The sequence below is a fragment of the Piliocolobus tephrosceles genome, chromosome 17 (genome assembly GCF_002776525.5).
Source record: "Piliocolobus tephrosceles isolate RC106 chromosome 17, ASM277652v3, whole genome shotgun sequence".
In the NCBI taxonomy this organism is placed as follows: domain Eukaryota; kingdom Metazoa; phylum Chordata; class Mammalia; order Primates; family Cercopithecidae; genus Piliocolobus; species Piliocolobus tephrosceles.
Window position 1 is genome coordinate 52,621,622 of NC_045450.1, and position 22,522 is coordinate 52,644,143.

General features: G+C 49.9%; 2 protein-coding genes across 6 annotated transcripts in view; one reads left to right on the forward strand and one right to left on the reverse strand.

Annotated features, from left to right (window-relative positions):
* Nucleotides 1-7,112, reverse strand: part of RANBP10 (RAN binding protein 10) — an 85,876-nt gene extending 78,764 nt beyond the window's left edge. For 2 of the 4 annotated variants that reach the window (XM_023210193.1, XM_023210194.1), the window contains exons 1-3: nucleotides 6,768-6,908; nucleotides 6,556-6,669; nucleotides 5,902-6,013 (exon numbers count right to left, since the gene is read on the reverse strand). Coding sequence is in view for 2 of the 4 variants with exons in the window: in XM_023210192.1 (XP_023065960.1) it covers nucleotides 5,902-6,013; nucleotides 6,768-7,002 (347 nt within the window). In the remaining 2 variants the exon portion in view is untranslated. Of the gene's footprint in view, nucleotides 1-5,901; nucleotides 6,014-6,555; nucleotides 6,670-6,767 lie in introns of all 4 variants that reach the window. The other 2 variants (XM_023210192.1, XM_023210196.1) reach the window with 2 other exon arrangements.
* A 243-nt stretch (nucleotides 7,113-7,355) lies between these two features.
* TSNAXIP1 (translin associated factor X interacting protein 1) overlaps nucleotides 7,356-22,522 on the forward strand; it is a 22,854-nt gene continuing 7,687 nt past the window's right edge. Inside the window, exons 1-2 of one of the 2 annotated variants that reach the window (XM_023210201.2) lie at nucleotides 7,356-7,661; nucleotides 15,978-16,077. Coding sequence is in view for 1 of the 2 variants with exons in the window: in XM_026456492.1 (XP_026312277.1) it covers nucleotides 7,615-7,661; nucleotides 15,978-16,077 (147 nt within the window). In the remaining variant the exon portion in view is untranslated. The remainder of the gene's footprint in view (nucleotides 7,662-15,977; nucleotides 16,078-22,522) is intronic. The other variant, XM_026456492.1, reaches the window with a different exon arrangement.

Sequence of the window (22,522 nt, forward strand, 5' to 3'; positions counted from 1 at the left end):
AAAAAAAAAAAAAAAAAAAAAAAAAAAAAGGGCACAGCCAGGCGTGGTGGCTCACGCCTGTAATTCCAGCACTTTGGGAGGCTGAGGAGGGCAGATCATGAGGTCAAGAGATCGAGACCATCCTGGCCAACATGGTGAAACACCATCTCTACTAAAAATACGAAAATTAGCTGGGTGTGGTGGTGCATGCCTGTACCTATTCAGGAGGCTGAGGCAGGGGAATTGCTTGAACCCAGTAGGCAGAGGTTTGCAGTGAGCCAAGATTGTGCCACTGTACTCCAACCTGGCAACAGCGTGAGACTCCATCTCAAAACAGCAACAACAACAACAAAAACAATGGGTACTGTGCCCTGGTGTCTGGAATGAATGAATAAGTGCACTGCTGCCTGGCCAAAGGAAGTCAGCTGCAGGAGCAAGGGAAGGCTGGCTGGCTGTGGTCAGAGACCCCTGCTCTGGGTCTAGGCCCGGACACTAGCTACAGAGGAGAATGCCCCCACCCCGCTCCATGACATCCAGTGCTCTAGTCCAGGCCTATTACTCTTGGGTAAAGCAACCATCACATGTCAGGAGGCCTCCGCCACTGGGATGATGTTACAGTCTATTTTGAGGGTCACACTGGAGCATCTGTTGGCCTAGCCAGCCACACCCTCCATGTGTCATCACTAAGAGCCAGGGACACCCACAGGTCCATGAACTCTGTCTGTGGACACTGCTCCTCCCCAGGGACCCTCAGCTTCAGGCCCTCCTTCGCTTCCTAGAAAGACAGACCTGGATGCCCCTTATCTCCTGGCACCACTGGCAGTGCTCTGATGTCTCCTCACCCCACCAGACCCGCTCCCTGAGTTCACAGCTCTGGTGACTCGGCAAAATGCAGCTGAAGCCCATCAGTCTGTGCCAAGCTCTTAGCTCAAACACAGTCCCTCCTGCTCCACAGTGCTCTCTTATACTTGAGGAGTGCCCAGAAAGCCTAGCACCCAGACGTCAAGCTAGTTACCCATTAGACTTATAGGTCTAACAGGTCTCGCCTGCTGGGGAACTCCTACTCATCCCTCACAACTGTTCCCAGGCTCTGCCTCCTCTTGCAGACTTTCAGTCCACTCTCTACTGAATGGGCCACAGGCTTCCTGAGGACAAAGCTCATCTGTGCTGGCTTTACCTCTGTTCTCCCTACACCTAGTATAGGACCTAGCAGGTAGTAGGTAAATATAAATATTCTGTGAAACCTTGACATGAAACTTTCCTTATTAGGCTAGCTTAGTGTGTTCTTCTCCAAAAGATATTGTCAAAACAAAGGACTTTCTGGAGAACAATGACACTAACAACTGGGTTTATAAATACCTTTTACAAAGGAAGGGTACTCAAATCTACAGAAAAGCAAGTTTACAGATTAAAAGGAACAGTAAGTTGATCAAGCCTGGCCCACAGCATGTCACAATTCTCTGGCCCCACACAGCAACATGCACCTTTCAGCTCTGTCCCCTAACATTGCAATCTGGTAGGAATCCAACAGAATATTCCTTCACTCTACCCAGGGAAGGAAGGCAATAGCTACAATGGGGAAAGGCAGCAGCAACATGAACATGTGTGCCTAGGATCAGGCGAGGACATCTGATTCAGGCTACTCCACTGCACACCCTAAGCCCTGCAGCCAGGATAGGACACCAAACATCCCAGGGACTCAGGGCTCACTCACAAAACAGGAATGTACATGATCATCTGCTCTAGCCACTTGCCAGAGATGCTGTGAGGATCAAACTAGGTAACACAGGAAAGCTAGACAACCAGTTAATGCTTGGGTCATGGACTAAACCAGGATCAAAAACACACCTCCAAAATCCATGGTGGCTCATGCCTGCAATCCCAGTGCTTTGGATCACTTTCAGGCAGGAGGATCACCTGAGGCTAGGAGTTGGAGACCAGCCTGGGCAACACAGCAAGATCCCATCTCTACAAAACAGTTTAAAAAAAAATTTATATATCAGCCGGGCACGGTGGCTCATGCCTGTAATCCCAGCACTTTGTGCGGCTGAGGTGGAAGAAACACTTGAGCCCAGGAATTCAAGACCAGCCTAGGAAACATTGTGAGACCCCCATCTCTACAAAAAATAAGAAAAGGAGCCAAGCATGATGGTACACGCCTATAGTCCCAGCTACTCAGGAAGCTGAGGTGGGAGGATTGACTGAGCCCAGGAAGTTGAGGCGGCAGTGAGCTGTGATGCTATTGCACTCCAGCCTAAGCAACAGAGCGAGACCCTGTGTCAAAAAAAAAAAAAAAAAAATCTACAAAAAAAGGGAAATCTGCCTGCCCTGTGTAACTGCCTTTGGCCTCCTCAAAACCACACCTGGCCCATACTAACATGTGACTGCATCCCAGCCATGAGAAGGCTTTCAGAGATTCCGTAAAGAGACCATGAGGAGCTATTCATACTCTTGCCATCTGACAGTGGTCAACTGAAACAGGCTACCACAGGCATACATGACCTGAGACCTTTCTAAAACTGATGTTTCCTTGCTGAGCATCGTGGCTCATGCCTGTAATCCTAGCACTTTGGGAGACTGACGCAGGTGAATCACTTGAGGTCAGGAGTTTGAAACCAGACTGGCCAACATGGCAAAACCCCGTCACTACTAAACATACAAAAATTAGCCAGGCATGGTGGCATATGCCTGTAATCCCAGCTACTTGGGAGGCTGAGGCATGAACCCAGAAAGTAGAGGTTGCAGTGAGCTGAGATTGAGTCACTGCCCTCCAGCCTGGGTGATAAGGCAGACTGCGTGGCAAATAAATTAATTAATTAATTAACATCTGATGTTTCCAGATCAGCTCAACAGCTATGCTTACCACATGTAAAATGCTGGGAATAGATGCCCACCTTTCTTTAGACTTCCAGTCAACACCTATAGTTCACCAATCTAACATGACACAGGGCCTTTTCCAGCAAGATTGACTAAAACTGAAATGTTAAAAGCCAGTTGAAAGAATCCAGATCTCCAACATAACCAGACCTCATCTCTCAAAAAATACAAAAACAAAAAAAGAATCCAGGTCTCTAAGTATAAACACTTCCCTTCTGAAGTTGGTCTCTGCTCTCTAGCTAGATAACTAATTCAACTGTTATCTATGATAAAGACTAGGAGAAAACAATCCATTTTCTTTTCTACAAGTTTAAGAAGTGCACCTCAGTTTCTCTGGCAGTATGAGACTCTAGCACCACCATTTCAGTCAACATTATTTTTGAGGTGCTTGTTTTAAGGGACTATTCTCATTCACACTAGTTCAAGCACGCTAAATACATGTGCTTCTATCAGATGGTGGAAGGGGAAAATAGGAGCTTTGAAGGCCTCCTATAAATTTAACTTTCCTATCTGTAAATGCACTAGATGGGGATAAAAATGAAAGACAGCCGGGTACAGTAGCTCATGCCTATATTCCCAGCAGTTTGAGACACCAAGGTGGGAGGATCACTCGAGCCCAGGAGTTTGAGACCAGCCTGGGCAACACAGGCAGACCTCATCTCTACAAATAATTTTTAAAGTTAGGCTGGGTGCGGTGGCTCACACCTGTAATCCCAGCACTTTGGGAGGCCGAGGCAGGCGGATCACCTGAGGTCAGGAGTTTGAGACCAGCCTGACCAACAGGGAGGAACTCCGTCTCTACTAAAAATACAAAATTAGTCAGGCGTGGTGGCACATGCCTGTAAGTCCAGCTACTCAGGAGGCTGAGGCAGGAGAATCACTTGAATCCAGGAGGCAAAGGTTGCGGTGAGCTGAGATCGTGCCATTACACTCCAGCCTGGGCAACAGGAGCGAAACTCCATCTCAAGAAAAAAAAAAAATTAGCTAGGCGTGGTGGCATGCACCTGTATTCCCAGCTACTCAGGAGGCGGAGGTGGGAGGATAACTTGAGCCCAGAAGGTCGAAGCTGCAGTGTGCTGTGATCTTGCCACTGCACTCCGGCCTGGGAGACAGAGCAACACCCCATCTTGTTTAAAAAAAAAAAAAAAGAGAGAGAGAGAAAGATGCAGTAGCTTCCCATGATCAGAATTTCAGAGGCATAGAATTCTGGAGTTCAGGCAGCTTAGATGCTGGCCTGGATCCCCACAGTGCAGATCAGGAGACTGAAGCTCCAACATCCACCCAAGACCACAGAGACCTCACAGGCAGAGAAGTTACATCACTGAGGAAGTAGACGAGGCTCTGACTCTGGCAGTGTTGTCCCCAGCCTACTCCCTTGGTCGAGCATTTTGCATGCACCACAAAGGGGACAGTCCCTAGGGGAAAGAAGTTCTCAATGTCTGAGAACACACTCTCAGCATTGGCGTGGTCACCAGAGGGGTTGGCAAACTTCAGACACCAAACCTAAAGTCTGACGAGGAAAACCTTTCCAAGATAGCTGCAGTCATGTTATTTCATAACTTAAACACCTGCTTCGTCACAATCTCTGGGAAAAAAAGGGAGACTGGGAGAAAGAAGAAAAAGAAAAAGAAAAATCGCCGGGCGCGGTGGCTCAAGCCTGTAATCCCAGCACTTTGGGAGGCCGAGACGGGCGGATCATGAGGTCAGGAGATCGAGACCATCCTGGCTAACACGGTGAAACCCCGTCTCTACTAAAAAATACAAAAAACTAGCTGGGCGAGGTGGCGGGCGCCTGTGGTCCCAGCTACTCGGGAGGCTGAGGCAGGAGAATGGCGTGAACCCGGGAGGCAGAGCTTGCAGTGAGCTGAGATCCAGCCACTGCACTCCAGCCTGGGCAACACAGCGAGACTCCGTCTCAAAAAAAAAAATAAGGAAAAGAAAAATTAAGTATCTCCCTTATGATTTCCTGTGTCTGCTTGGATCATCCTAAAATAGGGAGTCTCCCTAATGCTAATGCTGACTTTTTTTGGTTTGGTTTTGGGACGGAGTCTCGCTCTGTTGCCCAGGCTGGAGTGCAGTGGCATAATCTCAGCTCACTACAACCTCCGCCTCCCGTGTTCAAATGATTCTCATGCCTCAGCCTCCAAAGTAGATGGGATTACAGTTGCACGCCACCACACCCAGCTAATTTTTGAATTTTTTTTGTAGAGATGGGATTTTACCATGTTGGCCAGGCTGGTCTTGAACTCCTGATCTCAAGTGATCTGCCCGCCTCGGCCTTCCAAAGTGCTGGGATTACAGGTATGCCAGCTAATTTTTTTGTATTTTTAGTAGAGACAGGGTTTCACCATGCTTTCCAGGCTGGTCTCCAACTCCTGACCTCAGGTGATCTGCCCGTCTTAGCCTCCCAAAGTGCTGTGATTACAGGCGTGAGCCACCACGCCGGGCTCCTAATGCTGACTTTAATGAGGACCTTCCTAAAGCTGATCCAACTAGTAGTGTTCAAGTCCTTGGACTGAAAAACAAGTTTATGAGCAGCAAGGTCACCTGATTCTGACCATGTGTACGCTGTTTACACTGAGATGACAGGTCAGTGGCCACAACAGCTTTCATGAATGCTGCAAAGACTCTACTATCTCTTTGAAGGCTACCAGGGCCTCTACATGACTAAATGCCATAAAAAAGAACCTCATGAATACAGTAAGAATGTGAAAGGAAGTAAGTCACGAAAACACCACATGCTTATGAGGGAAACCCCATTTTGGACACTAAATTTTTAAAGTAAACTTGTTACTTGTTTGCCTAACCTTCTAGGTATCAAATTACATCATCACTAAAAAGAATCCCCTGCTTTACCCCCAACACACCCACTGGCCATCAAGATCTGCTGCTTCGACCAGACTGTGCTCACAGTCAGGAAACAGTGGCAGCCCAGACCCATGCGGCTCACCAGCTCACATCAGCAAGAGCCAGCCAAGGGACCTCAACTCTGACCACAGGGATCAGCTCGTGTTCAGGGAAAGAGGGTGGTCATAAACGGCTTACCCATCTCTTCCTTTGCTGACAATCTTCACTTCAAAGTAATAAATGCCACAGGCAGCAGGTATGGGGTGGGTGGCACGCACCGAGGCCGCATCTTTGTGATTTTTGCCATGACCTAACAGGAGAGGGCAAGGAAGAAATTTCAGCAGAAGGAAATGCAAATGGAAGCCTCATTTTTCTCTGCAACTCCTCCATGGCAACTCCACTCCTCTGTGGCCAAAGGAAGCGCTTACACAGTCCAAGGAATCATTAGACAACTGAGTAAACACTTAAACCTTCCACCTGTGCCTCACCTCCTCCTGAAAACAGCAGTCCTGCCTGAGACACTGCCCATACAAACAAAACAAGGGTACAGGCAATGTAAGAGATACCCAAGTGCTGCTCGCAGCCTCTCTAGAATCCAGGCAGCCCACCTGGGAGGCCAGGGGAAGGAGGAAGCCGACCTGTAAGACACCCCCCAAACTCTAGCACGGATCCCCAGGCCCAGTCTAAGTGCCTGGCAGGTGGGCAAACCCATGAGTCTCAGGCTAATGGTAGGGATGTGACCACCCCTTTCTTCTAAGCAGTGGCGAAGGGTCCCGCTGGAGTTGGAGCCTGCCTAGGACAAGCAGGGAGGTCCTGGAGTGGAAGGTCCGGCCCAGCACTGGGTTTGGACACCTGTTGCGGTTCTCTTGACGGCAGGTGTCTCAGGACAGAGAACAGTCAACCCTCGGCCTGGTCAGCCTCACCACCATGGACATCCTGAAAGGGCCAAGGCCTAACTTGGAGCACCTAGGTAGGCAAAGGGAGGTGATGGGGCGGGGGTCTGGCCGCAGAGCCACCCCACGGACGCTCTAGCCTTGATTCCCCGCAGCCTGACGGGCCGATACCTTTGTAGTGGACGCGGAGGTTGCCCTGGGAGAGACCAATGTAGTTGTATTTGTCCTTGGGGCTCCAGGAGCGCGGCAGCGGAGTCTCTTGCTGGTTGACCGCGGGATACAGGCGCTGCAAGCGCCGGCTCAGCTCCTGCTCCCCGGGAGACGGCAGCCCGCCCCCAGCGCCCCCGCCGGAGGAGTCCCCAGCCTGCGGGTTCCCAGCTCCCGGGTCTGCCGTCGCTGCCGCCATCTTGGAGGGAGCTGCTATTGTGTCACTGGGGGCGGGGAGGAGCGGGACCAGATCCGCCACGCTCAGCCAATGGCCCGTGAGCCTCCCTGGGCCGCAGGGAAACCGAGTCCGAGTCCGGCAGCTCTCTTTGGACACTGACACGCCTTCGCCACATTTCGAACTCCATAACCCACAATGCAGAGCTCTCGAGAGGCGGAGCAACTCGGGCTGGTAGAGAATTCTGGGAGATGTAGTACAACCCTTCTCAGCCATAAGCCTGTCCCATCGAGACGTCGGGACACCGAAAACTACAATTCCCGCCGGCAAAGCGGCTCCGGCCTCTCAGCGGACTTCCCTCCCCATGGCCTCTGTTCATTCCCCTGCCCCAGTTCTCGTACCTGGGGTCAAATCGGCTGTAGTGATTGACTCTCGGGGCACCCGATGCCGGGTCCCAGTCCACCTTTGCTACTTTATCCCGCTCTCAGCCTGCGGGCGCTAGGCTCAGGGGCGCGGCGCATCCCTGACTCCGCCCTCACCGCGGGGGCCTCTGGGGCCTGGTTGCCGTGGCGACGGGCTGTACACTACCACAGTTTCCCAGGCCGCGGGTGCTGGTTGCCCGCCTGCCCGTGGGTCATGGCCTGCCAGCAGTCGCGGTACCACAGCTTCTCGTCCGCGTCGAGGTAGGCGCTGGCCGGGATGAGGGCAGAGAGGAGGGCTGGAGTATTTCTAGAGAGGGAAATGGCACTTGATAGGACCTCTGCACCTCCTGCTGGCCTCTGACCATTAATCTAGGGCTCCAGCACCACAGAGTCAATGGTTGCAGGATCGGTTAAAATCGGACTGATTTAGCCCAGTGAAGACGGTACGTGCTAGCAAAAGGGCAGGCGTACTTTATCATTGCTAGTAACAACCAGCTTGTATCGAATGTACTATATGCCACATGCTTTATATACCACATTTTTAAACATTTTGTTTTTGAGACAAGATCTCACTCAGTCGCCCAGGCTGGAGTGCAGTGGCACTACTACGGCTCACTGCAGCCTCGACCTCCCAGGCTCAAGCGATCCTCCTGCCTCAGCCTCCTGAGTAGCTGGGACTACAGGCATGCGCCACCACGCTCGGCTAATTTGTGGGTGTTTCTTTGTTAGTTTGTTTTTTGTAGATATGAGGTTTCACCAAGTTGCCCAGGCTTGTTTCGAACTCCTAGAATCAAGCGATCCTCCCACTTTGACCTCTCAAACTGGGATTACAAGCGTGAACCCCTGCACGCGACCTACGTACCATATTTAATCCTCATAACAACTGTATAATGTAGTAATATTACCATGTACAAGTAAAGAAATACTTCAGAAACCTGGTGAGATCATCCTTTGGGTAGCTTCTACTTGTACTCAGGTGTGTAGCCACTGGATACTGCAAAATATGACCAGCTCCATCAGCCTGGAAAGCCATATGTATGGATTAAAACAAAAATTTTGGCTAAATCATTTTCTAGTTTTGGGACTTCAGAGAAGGCCCTTCAAGTTCCGGGCTTCAGCTTATATATCTCAAACATGGGAATGATACAGTCCACCCCACAAACATTGTTGGGAACATTTAGGCAGAATATGTGAAGCTCTTACCACAGCTCTCGTATGTAAATAGGCACCCAGTAAGTGTTGAATGAATGTAGTGTCCCTCCTTCTACTCATTCCCAGTGGGAAAAAAAAAAACACCACCCAATCCCAACTAAACTCTCATCCTTCAGGGTCTGCTGCCTTGACAGTGAAAAGCCTACAAAAGTCCCTAACAGGCCGGGCGCGGTGGCTAACGCCTATAATCCCAGCACTTTGGGAAGCCGCGGCAGGTGGATCATGAGGTCAGGAGATCGAGACCATCCTGGCTAACACGGTGAAACTCCGTCTCTACTAAAAATACAAAAAAATTAGTCGGGCGTGGTGGCGGGCGCCTGTAGTCCCAGCTACTCGGGAGGCTGAGGCAGGAGAATGGTGTGAACCCAGGAGTCGGAGCTTGCAGTGAGCCGAGATTATGCCATTGCACTCCAGCCTGGGCAACAGAGTGAGACTCCATATCAAAAAAAAAAGTCCCTAAGAACAGGAAATGCCAATTTGATGATTTTTATTCAGAGTTAAAATTAGTCTACAAGAACCAGGTAGCAGGCTTGAGAAAGATAATTGTTGGGGCCAGGCACGGTGGCTGACGCCTAAAATCCCAGCACTTTGGGAAGCCAAGGCGGGTGTATCACCTGAGGTCAGGAGTTCGAGACAAGCCTGGCCAACATTGCAAAATCCTGTCTCTACTAAAAATAAAAAAATTAGCCAGGCGGTGGCTCATGTCTGTAATCCCAGCACTTTGGGAGGCCGAAGCAAGCAGATCACGAGGTCAGAAGATCAAGACGATCCTGGCTAACACAGTGAAACTAAACGTTTCTACTAAAAATACAAAAAAAAACTTAGCTAGGCGCAGTGGCAGGTTCCTGTGGTCCCAGCTACTCAGGAGGCTGAGGCAGGAGAATGGCATGAACCTGGGAGGCAGAGCTTGCAGTGAGCCGAGCTCACACCACTGTACTCCAGCCTGGGCAACAGAGTGAGACTCCATCTCAAAAAAAAAAAAAAATTAGTGGGGCATGGTGGCGGGCACCTATAATCCCAGCTACTTGGGAGGCTGAGGCAGGAGAATCGCTTGAACCAGGGAGGCAGAGGGCAGAGGTTGCAGTGAGCCAAGATCACGCCACTGCACTCTATCCTGGGCGACAGAGTGAGACTCTGTCTCAAAAAGAAAAAAAGGGAGACAGAGAGAGGGAGAATTGCTACCCAGCACAGGAATAATTTAGTAAACTGCCATTCTCTATGAAAAAGATATGGGCCGGGCGTGGTGGCTCAAGCCTGTAATCCCAGCACTTTGGGAGGCCGAGACGGGTGGATCACGAGGTCAGGAGATCGAGACCATCCTGGCTAACACGGTGAAACCCCGTCTCTACTAAAAATACAAAAACTAGCCGGGCGAGGTGGCGGGCACCTGTAGTCCCAGCTACTCGGGAGGCTGAGGCAGGAGAATGGCGTAAACCCGGGAGGCGGAGCTTGCAGTGAGCTGAGATCCGGCCACTGCACTCCAGTCCGGGCGACAGAGCGAGACTCCGCCTCAAAAAAAAAAAAAAAAAGAAAAGAAAAAGATATGAAGCAGACCCAGAAAGAGAATCCCCATCCATTTTAAGAAAGAAGCACAGGGCTGGTCATGGTGGCTTATGCCTGTAATCCCAACACTTTGGGAGGCCAAGGCGGGAGGATCACTTGAGGTAAGGAGTTCAAGACCAGCCTGGGAAACACTATAGTAAGACCCTGACCCTACCAAAAAAAAAAAAAAAGTTTCAGCTACTCAGGAGGCTGAGGCAGGAGGATTACTTGAACCCAGGAGTTCGAGAGGATGCAGTGAACTCTGATCAAACTAGTGCCCTGTAGCCTGGGCAACAAAGCAAGACCCTGTCTATTAAAACACACACACACACACACACACACACACACACAGCCAAGCACAGTGGCTCACCCCTATAATCCTCTTACTTTGGGAGGCCAAGGTGGGTGGATTGCCTGAGCTCCGGAGTTTGAGACCAGGCTGGGCAATATGGCAAAAACCCCATTTCTAATAGCAATACAAAATATTGGCCAGGCGCAGTGGCTCACACCTGTAATCCCAGCACTTTGGGAGGCCGAGGTGGGCAGATCATGGAGTCAAGAGATCGAGACCATCTGGGCCAACATGGTGAAACCCTGTCTCCACTAAAAATACAAAAATTAGCCGGGCATGGTGGCGGGCACCTGTAATCCCAGCTACTCAGAAGGCTGAGACAGGAGAATCGCTTGAACCCAGGAGGTAGTGGTTGCAGTGAGCCGAGATCATAACACTGTACTCCAGCCCAGCAGCAGAGCGAGACTCCGTCTCAAAAAAAAAAAAAAAAAAAAAACAGAAAAAGAAAATCAGCCAGGCATGGTGACGTGTGCCTGTATCCCAGCTATACTGGAGGCTGAGGCACGAGAATTGCTTGAACCAAGGAGGAGGAGGTTGCAATGAGCTGAGATCTCGCCACCGTGTTCCAGCTGCCTGGGAGACAGAGCAAGACTCTGTCTCAAAAAAAAAAAAAAAAAAAATACAGGCTGGGAGCAGTGGCTTATGCTTGTAATCCCAGCACTTTAGGAGTCTGAGGTGGGTGCATCATTTGAGGTCAGGAGTTCAAGACCAGCCTGGCCAACATAGTGAAACTCCGTCTCTACTAAAAATACAAAAACTAGCCAGGTGGTAGTGGCATACACCTGTAATTCCAGCTACTTGGGAGGCTGAGGCAGGAGAATTGCTTGAACTTGGGAGGCGGAGGTTGCAGTGAGCCGAGATCGGACCACTGCACTCCAGTCCGGGCAAGAGAGAGAGACCCTGTCTCAAAAATAGTAAATAAATAAAAAGCAAATACAAACATCATTAATCTACCATATTCCTTATTCACCAGTATTTAGTGATATATGTTGGGCCAGAGTCACTGTTTCTCTTAAAGACACTGTGGGTGTCCTCATCCTTTCCCTTTAAAGAGGGACAGGATGATGGATAGGCTAGACCTTAGCACTGTGGAACATGTCATCAGGACCCTCTGCAAGGGACCTTCAAATTGTGCATTTTCCTGGGGCAGGCTTCTCCTCCCTATTGGCTTTTCTCCCTTCACCCTCATAACCCTGGCACTTGGTGGGTAGAACTCAGCAGCTTGCGTTCACTGAATACCAAGATACATTCCTGACAAACCCACTGCCTACTACCTCTTAAATACCTGAGCTTGAGGCCGGGCACGGTGGCTCACGTCTGTAATCCCAGCACTTTGGGAGGCTGAGACGGGCGGATCACGAGGTCAGGAAATCGAGACCATCCTGGCTAACATGGTGAAACCCGGTCTCTACTAAAAATACAAAAAAAAAAAATTAGCCGGGCCTGGTGGTGGGCGCCTGTAGTCCCAGCTACACGGCAGGCTGAGGCAGGAGAATAGCATGAACCCAGGGGTCGGAGCTTGCAGTGAGCCAAGATCACACCTCTGCACTCCAGCCTGGGCAACAGAGTGAGACTCTGTCTAAAAAAAAAAAAAAAAAAAATGAGTTTGATCCAGCTTTGAGGTAGAAATATAAATGTTTCCCATTCCCCTCTGAGGGTTACCATAAAATATTTAACATAATACATCCTAAGCTTCTTTTTTTTTTTTTTTTTTTTTGTGAGTGGGGGGGTTTCCCTCTGTTTCCCCGGCTGGAGTACAGTGGGGCGATCTCAGCTCACTGCAACCTCTGCCTCCCAGGCTCAAGTGATTCTCCTGCCCCAGCCTCCTGAGTAGCTGGGACTATAGGTGTGTGCCAACACGTCTGGCTAATTTTTTGTATTTTTAGTAGAGACAAGGTTTCACTGTGTTAGCCAGGATGGTCTTGATCTCCTGACCTTGTGATCTGCCCACCTCAGCCTCCCAACATGCTGGGATTACAGACGTGAGCCACTATGCCCAGCCCAAGCATCCTAAGCTTTTTGGATAAGTGTACAGGCCTTAGAAGGTGTTTGGTTTGCCTTGTTTTAGGTCTGTTTTATAATGTTGTCTCCTTTGATATTCAAAACTAACATCTGTTACCTACTAAACTTTTCCATTCAACAGCTTCTCAGAATTTATAGAATTCCTCAATTTTCTTGCTTACTTTGCCTTTCCTGGTGGTTCCAGCATGAGCAAGAACAGAGTTTGGAGAATTGATTAGTCTTTTTTTTTTTTGAGACAGAGTCTCGCTGTGTCGCCCAGGCTGTAGTGCAGTGGCTCCATCTCGGCTCACTGCAACCTCTGACTCCCAGGTTCAAGAGATTCTACTGCCTTAGCCTCCTGAGTAGCTGGGACTACAGGTACCTGCCACCACACCTGGCTGATTTTTGTATTTTCTTAGTAGAGACAGGGTTTCAGTATGTTGGCCAGGCTGGTCTTGAACTCCTGACCTTGTGATTTGCCCACCTCTGCCTCCCAAAGTGCTGGGATTACAGGCTTGAGCCACCACACCAGTGGATAATAGATTAGCTTTGATAAGAAGGTATTGATTTAACCCAGTGAGCACTTGGGGTTGATCTGTTGTATCTTGTTGGTCTCCAAGACTGTCTTACACCCACACTCATCTGGGCAGACACTCTTCCTTCTCCTCACCAACTGCTTACTCCATGTGTTTTGCTCACACTAGTCCAATGTTGAGAGGCAATAGAGGACTAGGGTTTGGAATATTACTGCTCCGTGGACTATAGCTGAGGAGCATTACAGGGCAGTTTCTCAACTGAGTTCACATTAGGGCTCTCAACTCCCTGGAGTTTGGGTAGTCCTAATCCTACTTTTATGGGCAAAGACACTGAGGTTCAGAGATGTTAAGCGGCATGCCCAAAGTCACCAGCAAGCAAGAGGAGTGAACACAAGATCTATCCAGCAACATAAATCACACACCCCCACCCCATGGATTGTTGGAATTACTTCTTCCTTTTGTTCCACCTGAGCCTGCCTGCCCACAGTAGCCCTCCCTGTTGGTCCCCAAATGCCTTTCTAGGATGGCTGTCCTAAGAGGCTTTTCCCGTTCTACAGTCATAATGAACATCTAGCAGTTCATTGCAGTTTACATGGTATTTTGCATGTCTCATTTTTTTTTATTTATTAAAAAAAATAGGGCCGGGCGCGGTGGCTCAAGCCTGTAATCCCAGCACTTTGGGAGGCTGAGATGGGCGGATCACGAGGTCAGGAGATCGAGACCATCTTGGCTAACACGGTGAAACCCCGTCTCTACTGAAAAAAAAAACTAGCCGGGCATGGTAGCGGGCCCCTGTAGTCCCAGCTACTCAGAGGCTGAGGCAGGAGAATGGCGTGAACGCGGAAGGCGGAGCTTGCAGTGAGCTGAGATCCGGCCCCTGCACTCCAGCCTGGGCGATAAAGCGAGACTCTGTCTCAAAAAATAAAATAAAATAAAATAAATTAAAATAAAATTAAAATATAAAATAAAATAAAATAAATAAATAAATAAAATGGCCGGGCATGGTGGCTCACACCCGTAATCCCAGCACTTTGGAAGGCCGAGGCGGGCAGATCACAAGGTCAGATCGAGACCATCCTGGGCAACATGGTGAAGCCCCGTCTCTAATAAAAATACAAAAATTAGCCAGGCTTGGTGGTGTGCACCTTTAGTCCCAGCTACTCAGGAGGCTGAGGCAGGAGTTAGAGGCTGAACCTGGGAGTTAGAGGCTGCAGTGAGCCGAGATCACGCCATTGCACTCCAGCCTGGGTGACAGAATAAGACTCTGTCTCAAAAAAAAAAGAAAAAAAAAAATTGACTGGGTGCAGTGGCTCATGCCTGTGATCCCAGCACTTTGGGAGGCCGAGGCAGGCGGACCACCTGAGGTCAGGAGTTTGAAACCAGAAATAAATAAATAAACAAACAAATAAATAAATAGAGGCAAAGTCTCACTATGTTGCTCAGGCTCATCTCGAACTCTTGGGCTCAAGCAATCTGTCTGTCTTGGCTTCCCAAAGTGCTGGGATTACAGGCATGAGCTACCATGCCCAGATACACATCTAATTTTTTTTGTTTTGTTTTCAGACAGAGTTTTACTCTGTCACTGAGGCTGGAGTGCAGTGGTGCGATCTCGGCTCACTGCAACCTCTGCCTCCCAGATTCAAGTGATTCTTCTGCCTCAGCCTCCCAAGTAGCTGGAATTAGAGGCACCCACCACCACACCCAGCTAATTCGTGTTTAAACTTCAGACCAGTCGCGGTGGTGGCTCACACCTGTAATCCCAGCACTTTGGGAGGCGGAGGTGGGTGGATCATTTGAGGTCAGGTATTCAAGACAGCCTAGCCAACATGGTGAAACCCCAATCTCTACTAAAAATACAAAACTTAGCTGGGCATGATGGCAGGGGACTGTAGTCCCAGCTACTCAGGAGGCTGAGGAAGGAGAATCGCTTGAACCCAGGAGGTGGAGATTGCAGTGAGCTGAGATGGCGCCACTGCACTCTACCCTGGGTGACAGAGCGAGACTCTGTCTTAAAATAAATAAATAAATAAAATAAACTTCACAACTGTGTAAGATATGAAAAGCAAGAGTTGTCTCTGGTCGGGCACAGTGGCTGACGCCTGTAATCCCAGCACTTTGGGAGGCCAAGGCAGGTTTATCATGAGGTCAGGAGTTCAAGACCAGCCTGGCCAACATGGTGAAACCCCATCTCTACTAAAAATACAAAAATTATCCAGACGTGGTGGCAGATGCCTGTAATCCCAGCTACTGAGGAGGCTGAGGCAGAGAACTGCTTGAACCCGCAAGATGGAGGTTGCAGTGGGCTGAGATCGCACCACCGCACTCCAGCCTGGGTGACAGAGCAAGACTCCGTCTCAAAAAAACAAACAAACAAACAAAAAACAGTTGTCTCCACTTCTTTGTGAAGAAACCAGGCTGAGAGATATTAAATGACTTGCTCAAGGGTGGCCCTATTGGAACCCCAGATGTCAGCCCTTAGACCCTATCAGCCAGTAAGTGCAGGATTCAGACTTACACCCCAGATCCCGGACCCCAGACCCTGTGCTTCTTGTCCTACAGCACCTGCCCTTTGTATCAGAGCCCCAGAGTGTGCCAGAGTTGTGTACGTGAAACCAACATCACAGCCACAGTTGAACACTGAACAGAAGTATAGGCCCATGGGGTTCTCTGGGTTCATGGGGAGGATATCTTTCTGCTGCAGTAGTTGGTGAAATTTTGGTGATGAAAAGAATGTTTCTGGGAATGTAGGGCAAATGGTTTGGACCCAAGGCCAGGGACTTGCTTGGCAGTTTCTCTGGGAATCTGGAGCAGCACTGGGAAGACTCAGAGCCTAGCTCGGGGAGATGGCTATGCCTTGTGGATCTAGGAAGGATGGGGGTTCTCTCCCAACTCTGGACTCTGTCACCCACCATCAGCTTTCCCTTCTCTGTGCAGATTACAGCCACAACCTTCAGGAGTGACCATAGATGAATCCTTTCTCATAGAAAACAAGAGTACCCAGAAACGCAAGCTTCTTCAGAAACGAAGGACGCTGGTTAGTGACAGTGTTGTTTTGGAACCCCAAATGTTAGTCCCCAGACCCTATCCGTCTCCCTTCCTGCAACCCAAGAATACCACCTACCTGAAACATACCCACCTGAAACATGCCCACCAAGTGGCTTCTTCTCAGTCAGAGAGTACGGCTCAGAGAGGCCAGGCCCACCAGGCTTTGGGAAGAAAGGTGTACACTGGCTGCCTGCTCCTCATCTGAAAAGCCTTCCCGGATCTCCCCAGGCAGAGAGAGAACTCACCTCTGCCCACAGACACCCCTTGCCTGCAGCTCAGCATTCTGCAGTGGACCTCATTTCACATCCCTCCCGCCAACACGCCAGGCACTGTGCTACCTGCTGGGATGGTCACACCAGATCTGCCAAGGTCCTTCAAGGCTGTAACTATATCTTTCTGTCTTTATGGCCCTAGTATCTAACAGGCTACCTGAATGGCTGCCAAATGTTGATAGCTCCATCACTGCTGAGTAGGTGTGTGGAGGCAGTAGGAAAGAGATGCATCTCTACCAAGTTCACTCCAGATCTCTCTGCCATTCCTTTGTTTTAAAGGTTTTATATAAAAATGAATGCTGTACCAAAGGTATCAGAAGATAAATGAATTTTTTTTTTTTTTTTTGAGACGGAGTCTCGCTCTGTCGCCCAGGCTGGAGTGCAATGGCCGAATCTCAGCTCTCTGCAAGCTCCACCTCCCGGGTTTACGCCATTCTCCTGCCTCAGCGGGCGCCTGTAGTCCCAGCTACAGGCGCCCACCACCTCGCCTGGCTAGTTTTTTGTATTTTTTAGTAGAGACGGGGTTTCACCATGTTAGCCAGGATGGTCTCGATCTTCTGACCTCGTGATCTGCCCGTGTCAGCCTCCCAAAGTGCTGGGATTACAGGCTGAGAAATGAAATTTAAATTAAAATAATTTAAAAAAAAGAACTAGGTGCAGTGACTCATGCCTATAATCCCAGTACTATGGGAGGCCAAGGCAGACAGATCACATGAGGTCAGGAGTTTGACCAGCTTGGCCAACATGGTGAAACCCCATATCTACTAAAATTATAAAAATTAGTCATGCTGCCGGGCGCAGTGGCTCAAGCCTGTAATCCCAGCACTTTGGGAGGCCGAGACGGGCGGATCACGAGGTCAGGAGTTCGAGACCATCCTGGCTAACACGGTGAAACCCCGTCTCTACTAAAAAATACAAAAAGCTAGCCGGGTGAGGTGGCTGGAGGCTGTAGTCCCAGCTACTCGGGAGGCTGAGGCAGGAGAATGGCATAAACCCAGGAGGCGGAGCTTGCAGTGAGCTGAGATCCGGCCACTGCACTCCAGCCCTGGCGACAGAGCAAGACTCCGTCTCAGAGAAAAAAAAAAAATTAGTCATGCATGGTGGTGCATCTGTAGTCCCAGCTACTCAGGAGGCTGAGGCACAAGAATAGCTTTAACCCGGGAGGTGGAGGTTGCAGTGAGCCGAGATCACACCACTACACTCCAGCCTGGGCAACAGAGCAAGACTCCATCTCAAAAAAAAAAAAGAAATGAATGCTGTGTTGTTGTTGTTGTTGTTTTTGAGACAAGCTTTTGCCTGTCAGGGTGCAATGGTGCAATTATGGCTTGCTGCAGTCTCAAATGCCTGGGCTCAAGTGATCCTCCCACCTCACCCTCACAAGTAGCTGGACCTATAGACACATGCCACCACACCCAGCTAATTTTTTTCTTTTTTTTTTTTTTTTTTTTGAGACAGAGTTTTGCTCTGACACAGGCTGGAATGCAGTGGCACAAACACAGCTCACTGCAGACTCCACCTCCCATGCTCAACCAATCCTCCCACTCAGCCTCCTGAGTAGCTGAGACTACAGGAGTGCACCACCACACCTGGCTATTTTTTGTATTTTTTGTAGTGGATCTAACTACGTTGCCCAGGCTGGTCTTGAACTCCTGGGCTCAAGCTATCCTTCTTCCTTGGCCTCCCAAAGCACTGGGATTACAGGTGTGAGCCACCACACCAAGCCCAATGCTGTTTTTTTTTTTTTTTGAGAGTCGTGCTCTGTTGCCCAGGAAGGAGTACAGTGATGCCATCTCGGCTCACTGCAACCTCCACCTCCTGGGTTCAAGTGATTATCCTACCTCAGCCTCCTGAGTAGCTGGGATTACAGGCGTGCACCACCATGCCTGGATAATTTTTTTTTTTTGAGATGGAATCTCACTGTTTCCCAGGCTGTAGTGCAGTGGTGTCATCTCGGCTCACTGCAAGCTCTGCCTCCCAGGTTCATGCCATTCTCCTGCCTCAGCCTCCCAAGTAGCTGGGACTACAGGCGCCCGCCACCATGCCCGGCTAAGTTTTTTTGTATTTTTAGTAGAGACGGGGTTTCACCATGTTAGCCAGGATGGTCTTGATCTCCTAACCTCGTGATCCGCCTGCCTCAGCCTCCCAAAGTGCTGGGATTACAAGCGTGAACCACCACGCCCAGTCACGCCTGGTGAATTTTTGTATTTTTAGTAGAGACAGGGTTTCATCATGTTGGTCAGGCTGGTTTTAAACTCCTGACCTCGTGATCCGCCCGCCTCCGTCTCCCAAAGTGCTGGGATTACAGGCGTGAGCCACTGTGCCCAGCCCCAATGCTGTCTTATTAAGTACTTTTGGGCTCTTGTTGATATGATCATAGGATTGTTATTAATCAGCAAATAGCCATTGTCCAAATCTCATAAGGGAAAAAACACATTTGAGTAAACTTACAACTCTGGCTCACAGTGGAACAGCATGGGTTTTCCTTGTGTGACCATGACCCTCGAGAGGAATTAGGAAACACATGGGCCACACACTTTGTGGGGCTGGCCCAACACTCCTGTGGGAGTGACTCCAGGGAGGAGAAAGCTGGGATCAATATGGATTATTTGCAGAGACCAAGCGCAACCCAAAGACCTGATGACTAGGGGAGAGCCCTGAGGCTCCCAGGCAGCCTTCTCAGCTGCCACCTTCCGTGGGCCAGGCTTTTTCATTTCAACTTTCTTTAGAGCGACATCAACCGCCAGGGGGCAGTGTTCCCTCCCGCCGTACCTCCAGGGCCGCCTTCCCGTTTTTACCTACCGGGGGAAGCAGAGAGCACGGAGCGCCCGGGGAGCACTACGTTTCAGCCTACCGGGCGGAAATCCCTCAGCTGTTAATAACCTCGCCAAGAATCGGCCGTGGCAGCTGGTTCTGCAGCTTCCACTCGCCTCTGCAAGCAAAGGAGGGTAGCCCCATTTTCTCCCGGTAGAAACAGTAGACAGAACAAGAGGACTGTTTTTTTTTTGGGGGGGGGGGTGTTTTTTTGTCTTTTGAGACGGAGCCTCGCTCTGTCGCCCAGGCTGGAGCGCAGTGGCACAATCTTCGCTCACTGCAACCTCCGCTTCCCAGGTTCAAGCGATTCTTCTGCCTCAGCCTCCCGAGTAGCTGGGACTACAGGCACGTGTCACTGCACCTGGCTAATTTTTTGCATTTTTAGTAGAGACGAGGTTTCACCGTGTTACCCAGGATGGTCTTGTTCTCCTGACCTCGTGATTTGCTCGCCTTGGCCTCCCAAAGTGCTGGGATTACAGGCGTGAGCCACCGCGTCCGGCCAAGGACTGTTCTTTCGCAAGTCTGAAAAACGGCGGGGCGCGATGGCTCATGCCTGTAATCCCAGCACTTTGGAAGGCCGAAGTGGGTGGATCACCTGAGGTCAGTTCAAGACCAGCCTGGCCAACATGGTGAAACCCCATCTCTACTAAAAATACAAAAATTAGCTGGGCGTGGTGGCATGCGCCTGTAATTCCAGCGATTAGGGAGGCTGAGGCAGGAGAATGGCGTGAACCCAGGAGGCGGAGGCTGCAGTGAACAGAGATTGTGCCACTGCACTCCAGCCTGGGCGACAGAGCAAGACTTATTCTCAAAAAATAAATAAAGTCTGAAAAACAAGGCCAGTTCACACCTGTAATCCTAACACTTTGGGAGGCCAAAGAAGGAAGATTGCTTGAGACCAGGAGTTTGAGAACAGGCTGGCAACATAGGGAGATTTAACCTCTACAAAAAAGATTTTTTAGATTAACCAGGAGTGGTGGTGTGCCCCTGTAGTCCTAGCTACTAGGGAGACTGAGGTGGGAGGATCTCTTTAAAGATTTTTTTTTTAGAGACAGTCTTGCTCTGCCGCCCAGGCTGGAGTGCAGTGGCCGGATCTCAGCTCACTGCAAGCTCCGCCTCCCGGGTTCACGCCATTCTCCTGTCTCAGCCTCCCGAGTAGCTGGGACTACAGGCGCCCGCCTCGTCGCCCGGCTAGTTTTTTGTATTTTTCTATTAGAGACGGGGTTTCACCGTGTTAGCCAGGATGGTCTCGATCTCCTGACCTCGTGATCCGCCCGTCTCGGCCTCCCAAAGTGCTGGGATTACAGGCTTGAGCCACCGTGCCCAGCCAGGAGGATCTCTTGAGCCCGGGAGTTTGAAGTTACTGTGAGGTGTTATCAGGTCACTGCACTCCAGCCTAGGTGACAGAGTAAGACCCTGTCTCTAAGAAAAAAATAAAATATAAACTCCCAGGTGTCTTCCAGGATTATTTTGTGCTTTTATAAAAATTAGGCTGGGCGCCATGACTTAAGCCTGTAATCCCAGCACTTTGGGAGCACAAGGCAGGAGGATCTCTTGATCTCAGGAGTTCGAGACCAGCCTGGGCAACATGGTGAGACCCCCCCCATCTCTTTTTTTTTTTTTTTTTTCTTTTGTGAGACAGAGTCTCTCCCTGTCGCCCAGACTGGAGTGCAGTCGTGCAATCTCTGCTCACTGTAGCCTCTGCCTCCAGGGTTCAAGTAATTCTTCTGCGTTGGCCTCCAGAGTAGCTGGGATTACAGGCGTGCACCACCAGTCCCGACTAATTTTTGTATTTTTAGAAGAGATGGGGTTTCAACATGTTGGCCAGACTGGTCTCAAATTCCTGGCCTCAGGTTATCCGCCTGCCTGGGCCTCCCGAAGTGCTGGGAATCAGGCGTGAGCTGGGTGTGGTGGCTCACACCTGTAATCTCTACTAAAAATACAAAAGAACCAGGCATGGTGGCAGGCACTGGTAATCTCAGCTACTCAGGAGGCTGAGGCAGGAGAATCACTTGAACTCAAGAGGCAGAGGCTGCAGTGAGCAGAGTTTGCACTACTGCACTCCAGCCTGGGCAACAGAGTGTGACTCCATCTCAAATAAATACATACATACATATGTATAAACATACATACATACATAATTACATCCATTTTGATAGTCTTTTTTTTTTGAGATGGAGTTACACTCTTGTCCCCCCCGCTGGAGTACAATGGCTCAATCTCAGCTCACTGCAACCTCTGCCTCCCGAGTTCAAGCAATTCTCCTGCCTCAGCCTCCCAAGTAGCTGGGATTACAGGCATGCACCACCATGCCCAGCTAATTTTTGTATTTTTAGTAGAGATGGAGTTTCACCATGTTGGCCAGGTTGGTCTCAAACTCCTGACCTCAAGTGATCTGCCCACCTTGGCCTCAAAGTGCTAAAAGTTGCCCACCTTGGCCTCCCAAACTGCTGGGATTACAGGCATGAGCCACTGGCCAGGCCAGAATGGCTGATCTTTACTGAATTCCTAGCAGGTTCCAGGGTCCATGTAAAGCACACATTATGCTTTCTCTATTTCTTTTTTTTTTCTTCGAGACAGTTTTGCTCGTTGCTCAGGCTGGAGCACAATGGCGCGATCTCGGTTCACTGCAACCTCTGCCTCCCGGGTTCAAGCAATTCTCCTGCCTCAGCCTCCCGAGTAGCTGGGACTACAAGCACATGCCACCACACCTAGCTTTTTTTTTTTGGGAAACCGAGTCTCGCTCTGTCACCAGGCTGGAGTGCAATGGCACGATCTCTGCTCACTGCAAACTCCGCGTCCCGGGTTCACGCCATTCTCCCGCCTCAGCCTCCCGAGTAGCTGGGACTAAGGGCACCCACCCCACGCCCAGATAATTTTGTTTTTGTACTTTTAGTAGAGACGGGGTTTCACCACGTTAGCCAGGATGGTCTCGATCTCCTGACCTCATGATCCCGCATTGGCCTCCCAAAGTGCTGGGATTATACGCGTGAGCCACCGCGCCCAGCCTAATTTTTTTTGTATTTTTAGTAGAGACGGGGTTTCACCGTGTTAGCCAGGATGGTCTCGATCTCCTGACCTCGTGTCTGCCCACCTCAGCCTCGGAAAGTGCTGGGAATTACAGGCGTGAGCCACCATGCCCGACTATGCTTTCTCATTGCATCCTCACATCAATACACTGTGACAAAGACTACCATCATCCCTATTTTACAGACGTGAGGACTAAGGCTCAGAGAAGTCTGACATAGCTAATAAGGGACATCTGAGACTTAACCCCAGCCCTCTAACTCAAGAACCCACAGTCTTTTTTTTTTTTTTTTTTAATTTTTTTTATTTTATTATTTTTTTTTG